The sequence below is a fragment of the Formica exsecta genome, unplaced genomic scaffold (genome assembly GCF_003651465.1).
Source record: "Formica exsecta isolate Colony F162 unplaced genomic scaffold, ASM365146v1 scaffold839, whole genome shotgun sequence".
In the NCBI taxonomy this organism is placed as follows: domain Eukaryota; kingdom Metazoa; phylum Arthropoda; class Insecta; order Hymenoptera; family Formicidae; genus Formica; species Formica exsecta.
In genome coordinates this window covers 69926-76474 of record NW_021853610.1, presented here as the reverse complement: position 1 = coordinate 76474, position 6549 = coordinate 69926, and the positions used below count along the sequence as shown (strand labels likewise).

At 29.5% G+C, this 6549-nt stretch overlaps 1 protein-coding gene across 1 annotated transcript in view; it reads right to left on the bottom strand.

Moving 5' to 3' along the window:
• Positions 1-2509, bottom strand: part of LOC115244733 (odorant receptor 4-like) — a 6000-nt gene extending 3491 nt beyond the window's left edge. The window contains exons 1-3 of the mRNA XM_029822652.1: positions 2133-2509; positions 1732-1851; positions 1493-1610 (exon numbers count right to left, since the gene is read on the bottom strand). Of these exons, the coding sequence (XP_029678512.1) occupies positions 1493-1610; positions 1732-1851; positions 2133-2276 (382 nt within the window). The 5' untranslated portion in view covers positions 2277-2509. The remainder of the gene's footprint in view (positions 1-1492; positions 1611-1731; positions 1852-2132) is intronic.
• Between the last annotated feature and the right edge of the window lie 4040 nt (positions 2510-6549).

Here is a 6549-nt window from a genome sequence, read left to right as displayed (position 1 = left end):
TCGCCCTACGATTCAACGGGAAAACTACGGATAAAAAACCGTGGGTGAGGCAGTTTCCACTCAGAAGAAAAAAACTTCTGCAGATCAAGTGATTTCATCTCAAATTCCACGTTCAAAATTATGCTACAAGAAGAGAAAACAACAAGACAAACAATAGAATTCCTTAATAATATTGTTTTCAATTAAATTATCTAGCATTGTCCAGATACGTATTTTTATCTTTTATCGAAATCCAAGTCTCAAAATTTTTTAATCAAATTTGTCTTTCATGATAAGGGACCAATCTATCGGCATGAACGACTTTATTTTTATGTCTGTTTGACTTTGGAATTCTATAAATAGCATCACTAAGTTTTTTTGATTATCTTATAAAGACCTCTCAATTATTTTGTAACTTAGGAGTTCTTCTTTCTATTCTTTGAAATGAAAATTTTCAATTTCTATTACCTCGTCCAAAACAGATCGTCTTTTTCCTCTTAAACTCGATGCTAACGCCACAGTTTTTAACGAATCATTCCAAGCATTCACTACCGCTGTCAAACTGAATTGTGCAAAATACTCGCGGAGGGAAACATTTTCATCATAAATATCCAGTTTTAATTTAAAACCCAGTTTGTTAGAATTAAAAGTTCCGCGACCTCTATACTCTAATGAGTTTCTGTTTTGAAAATGACTTAGCTAGTTATCCCGCTGCTGAAGATTCTCCCTCATCCGACGGATCTCCTCATCTCGCTGGCGCAAAAATGTCTCAAATTCAACTCGTTGTTGTTGCTGTGTCTCTCTGAATTTCTTGAATCGCCACCTAGAGAGTTATTGCCGCCGCCAATGGTTCAGGAGTCGCAGCTCGAAGGGGAGTCGCAGCACGCAACCTCTTCCGCGTTGTCACTCCCGCGTTGTCAGATTGAGAGTCTTATTGCTCTCATTATAATGATAGCGTTCGAGTTTTTCAAAAAAATATTGCGTCGTCTTCTATCCCGGACGAGCCCCCAAAATGTTACGTCCGCGAATCGATATCGATTAATTGAAAGCGCGCAACACCACCAACCCTTTCAGCAAGAGAAACACTCACTTAAGAAACACTTAAGGAACTTTATTAAAGGATAAGATAACACGAGAAACAGTGAGGAGAGAGAAAACAATTTAAAAGAACGGAGCTGTCAATAACGCGCTCGAACGACTCTACAGCTGATTTAATTCTAATATGTCTGCCGTTGTTGACCAAAATACACTCGTACGTTGTCCTAGAGATCATCTTCATGATCACCGCGACAAGCGGCATAACATCGCAGCACCAAAACTTAATGTTTAAAAGATCATAACAATGTATATATATAGCAAGTTTTATAGTTTTATTATTTTGGAAAGGTATATTTTATTTCAGCTAAGTATCAAAATATAGTTAACCAGACTAATCAAAATATTCAAATTTTCTCAAAATTAGAATCTTCTCAATTTTATAACATATAGTAGTTAGCAAGAAATACTGTCTCACCTGTACATGTAAGTGTACAAAATTTTGTGTTATTTCCACACTTTTTAATGATAGTATATTCGTTTTCGTCTTGTAGCTCATTACAGACATATTGTAGTTGCTCCAACAAATTTCTCACCTACCATCACAACAATATTTAATACTGTTTCGGAAAAGTTAAAAAATATTGCCATAGAAAAATTGTAATTTTTTTGAAATATTTATTTGTACGCATTTACCGTAATAAAGAATTAACTTACACGATGACTGTTAATCCAGAACATGTTGTACATAATTACGTACAAACTAGAGAATATCATGGTAGAAAAAACTTTGATAATAAAATTAACAGTGCATCTTCTGGTTATAAGCGCTGTAAACTTCAATCAATTAATTTATTAAAAACATTGTATTAAGGATTAAGAAAACATCAATGTTTTACTAAGATTAAAACAATTATCTGTTTTGTGATGTATAATAAATATTAATAACGTATTAAAATTTTAATATTTATCTATTGGAATTGCAATATATTCTATTATCAAAAATTAAATATAAACTTTGATTATAATTAAAAATTTTGATAAAATTGAGCGTTTACTAAATTAGTAATGAGATGTGCATATTTTATAATAACACGATTAAAAATATGGAGACGTACCTGGAATATAACAAAACTTATCAAAATACCGAAAAACAAGATTATCTGAAGTCGAACTAATTTTGATTTCTGATATGGCCATAAGCCGATTGCGAGCAAGAGAGTCCGATTGTGATTAAAATGTTGCGTCTCAAGGCAGATCATTACTGTTCGAGCATATAGAAACGTGCGGAACTGCGGAGAAAACGATAAAGATTCGCCTCTATCCTCTCTATTTCCTTTTTTAAATTAAGTATATATTCTTGAACATTTTCTGCTTTTTTAGAGTACATTCTATCATAAATTATTTAATTCAAGATACCAAATTTCATAAAATATAATGAAAATAAAACTCTTGTAATTTAACAATTTTATGAGAAGAAGGTATTAAGCGATCGATTTTACATAGGAAGAATTTAATAAATGTGTATTTTACACATACAGATACTCATTGTCAGATAGCTGTGCGATCGAAGTCGGCGCAAGCGCAATCGCCTTTTTTCCAGTATGGTTCACATGCTTCATTCTTGTGTTTACGCTCGTAGTCATAAAATATAATGAAAATAAAATTCTTGTAATTTAACAATTTTATGAGAAGAAGGTATTAAGCGATCGATATTACATAGGAAGAATTTAATAAATGTGTATTTTACACACACATACAGATACTCATTGTCAGATAGCTGTGCGATCGAAGTCGGCGCAAGCGCAATCGCCTTTTTTCCCAGTATAGTTCACATGCTTCATTCTTGTGTTTACGCTCGTAGCGAACACTTGGCTTTAGAGAGGTACGTCATGACGATTCGAGTCTCACGTGTGTTGGCAATTAGTTAGAAGAGAAACTATCTTCTCGAAAGTATTATATAAGGTATAGTTGACTATATTTGTTTAAATATGCAAATGCTAATTCCGAATACATTTAAGGCCAACTGTATATTATAAAATATCATTCGTTGTATGTGTGTGTGTATGTGTGTTACATGCTTTCTCAAGCATATATGACATATTATATATGTATATATTTAAAATAATATACCTAATTTAATAATTAAATATTAAATAGATGTCTATTTTCGGAAATGAAATGATTGTGAATTCTTGACTTTATTATTTCATAAGCAGTGCAACAATCAGAAAACAAAATGGATATCATTATAGTGATGTATTAATTCATTTTTCAACACTTGTCGATATTATATATTTTATTCTGTGGTGCAGAGAATCTAATTAGTAATCATTTCGTTTCTTTAAAATAATTGTTTTTATAAATTTACTTTTCATTAAAGATATGACGAATTTAAATTTTAACATTTTTTCTTATGCATACAGAATAGTCAAAAATCAAAAAAATAAATCTTTTTAAAAATTTTCTTTAAATCGAGCAGCGCTTAATATCACACGACACATATCTTTAATTGATTGTTGTAATTGTGGCAAAAATTTTTTTAAAAATACGTGAAATTTTATTTTAAGTCTGTTGCACGCTCTCCATTTTGAAATGACGTTAACATTGTATTAGCTTGGAGTAAAAACAAAATCTCTTTTAGAACTTTTGAAATGAGTAGTGTGAATTTAAAGTGCCATTTAAAAATGTTTAATTATTATTCTCTTATTTTTCTGAAAAATATTATGACTCTTGTATAATCAAAAAAATTTAAGCTTCTTGATTCCATAAAAAATACCATATTTTTTTTTAAATAGGAAAAAAATGCAAAGAAATATTATTTACTTTGTGGGCACACTGAATAATTTTTACACAATTGGTTAATTTGATACATCAAAAAAAAAAAATACACGAAAGATTTGTTTGTAATTTTTGTATAATTATTCCTAAAGTTATTTTTTTCATCTTGTAATTTTAAACATTCCACATGCATATATCCTACAAACATCGTTCCCGTCCCGGTCAACGTAGTCATCCCAATACAAATAACTGCATTTGTATGAAGCAAATTAAATAAAAATATTTTTCTTGATCGACAAAATACTCATTATCAGTCACGATTTGCATTGTCTGCCGTAGCTGAGACTCGTTTATATACAAATCAGTATCAAGAATTTGTGGCCAAATTGACAGTGGTTCAATTGAAAATGGTAATAAATGCACCGCACATAGCTAAAAACATTTAAAAGAAATAGTTACATAAATAGGAATTGGAATAATTACATACTACTATTTGTTTATGTTCCAAAATATGTTGTGTTTATGTATGTTTCAAATATATCGATATTTTTTAAAATAATTTTATTGTTTGATGCTTTAATCATTTTTTTGCTCTAATATTTTTGCAAAATATTGATTGTAAAATTTTGTATATTTTTAATACAATAATACATATAATAATAATTCTATTAATAATTAAACAAGGTTAGAAATATATGTACAAATATTTTCTATAATGCAATTTTTATAATTTTTATTTTAATAGAAATATGGTTAATATATGTAGGTTAAGAATCACAAAATGATTAATCGGATTAATTGAAATGTTTAATTTGTATCGCGATTGTAATCTGTCTAATTTCAAGTGTAATCATTAGAACTAAAAAACATTGCGATAGAAAAAACTTTGATGATGAATTCAAGTATGCACTCTGTAGCAGAGTTGGGAGTTAATCGATTTTAATGTATTTGATTAAATAGGCGCCTTTTTTATGATATTATGATTATCGTATAAATTTACAATAGCATTGTCATTGTATGTTTTCCCGCTACGCATTGTATTAGTACATTCTTTTTACGAATAATGGATGCAAGAAGGCATCTCAAAAATGATTCAAGTAAAAATTTGCGACATGTTTCGACTTCAGCTGTCAAAGTGGTCGATTAATGTTACCATGAAGGTGTCTACTATTTCGCCGTGCCTGAGCGCGCGAAATCTCAGCCTTGCCATTCGTAAAATATAATCGCTTCCTGTTTAAAAACTATTATAGCCTCAACATTTTTGTATTAATATTTTCGTCTTGAAATGTTCTAAGGAATCTACTATTAAAAGGAAGTACGGTAGTTTTAGGACACCCTGTATATGTGTACACATTGTAAATTAAATACATGTTTTTTATAAATATTACTTATTTCAATAAAATAAAATCTAGTTATTGAATTAAACTGAGATTCATAAATATGTGTTGAACTTGATCCCATCCCTAGTCAAGATATTAATCATACGTACTTTTAGACGACGCGTACTCTTAGTCGCTCTTATTCTAATTACAATTACAATTATAATTATATTTAATCAATTATCAATTAACAATTACGTAATTGTAATTTGTACACAATTACTTTTCGCAATTATCTCATGTAATTGTTTGCAATACTTATCGATTATAAAATGTAATTATTAATTGCATTAAGAATTACATTGTAATTGTAATTTGTAATTGTTAATTAGATTACATTTTTGCCCAACTCTGTTCTGTAGTTATAAGCGCTGTGAACTGCAATCAATCAGTTTATTAAAGAAATAGCGTTTAAAAAAACACTGTTTTTTTAAATTAAATAAAATACAAAAGGCAATAAAAGCCACGCGCAGTAAGTGAGGCGCAAAAATAGTTTATTATAATCTATCAATATGAAACAAAAAACGTTTTGTTCTCATTCTTCGGGCCATCTTTTTTTGTTTTATTTAACAAATAATGCTTGCTTTATAAAAAATATGTAATAGCTATATGTAATAACTAAAGGGAATACAAAATATTGAAAACAAAGCTCCTGTACTTTAACAATTTTATCAAGAAAGGGCCGATCGATTTCACATAGAAAGAAATTTGACAAGTGTTTGTTTCACGCATGGGGAAACATACATAAGATAGCTTCTCGATCGAAGTCTGCGCAAGCGTAGAGATGCTTCTTTCCAGCGACGCGGTTTCATGCTTCAGTCTTGTGCGTGCACTCGTGAGGGATGTTTCACTTTGAAAAGAAACGTTTATCGATTCGTCATGTGTATTGTGTCGGTTATAAAATTATTACCGTGAATATGGGGAAGGACAACTTTAAATTATGACTTTTACTAATAAACAAAAGTTTTTATTGTCTATATACAGGGTGTGGCATTTATATTGAGACACCTAAATATCTAAAAAATAAAGCAAGATAGAAAGAAATGTTTCAGACAAAAGTTGTTCGGTTCTAAGGGGGTCATAAGATGGTGCCATTAGTTTGACCTTGAAGAGTCACATGAAGGTCAGGTAAAAATCATTTTGAATTTCTTAAATGGAATACCCTATATATTTTTACATATTCTGGTAGCTTACTTTGAGAGCTTTTCAAAACACTATAATAAAGTATTTTTTTATTAAATACTTTTTGAGTTATTTTATATCTCAATCTGACATAATGAGACAAAAACAATTAGTTTAAAAAAAATAATTGTTTTTAAGAAAAAGTATGTAATTATTTACAATGTATTTTTTTAAACAATTATTTGTTTTTTTT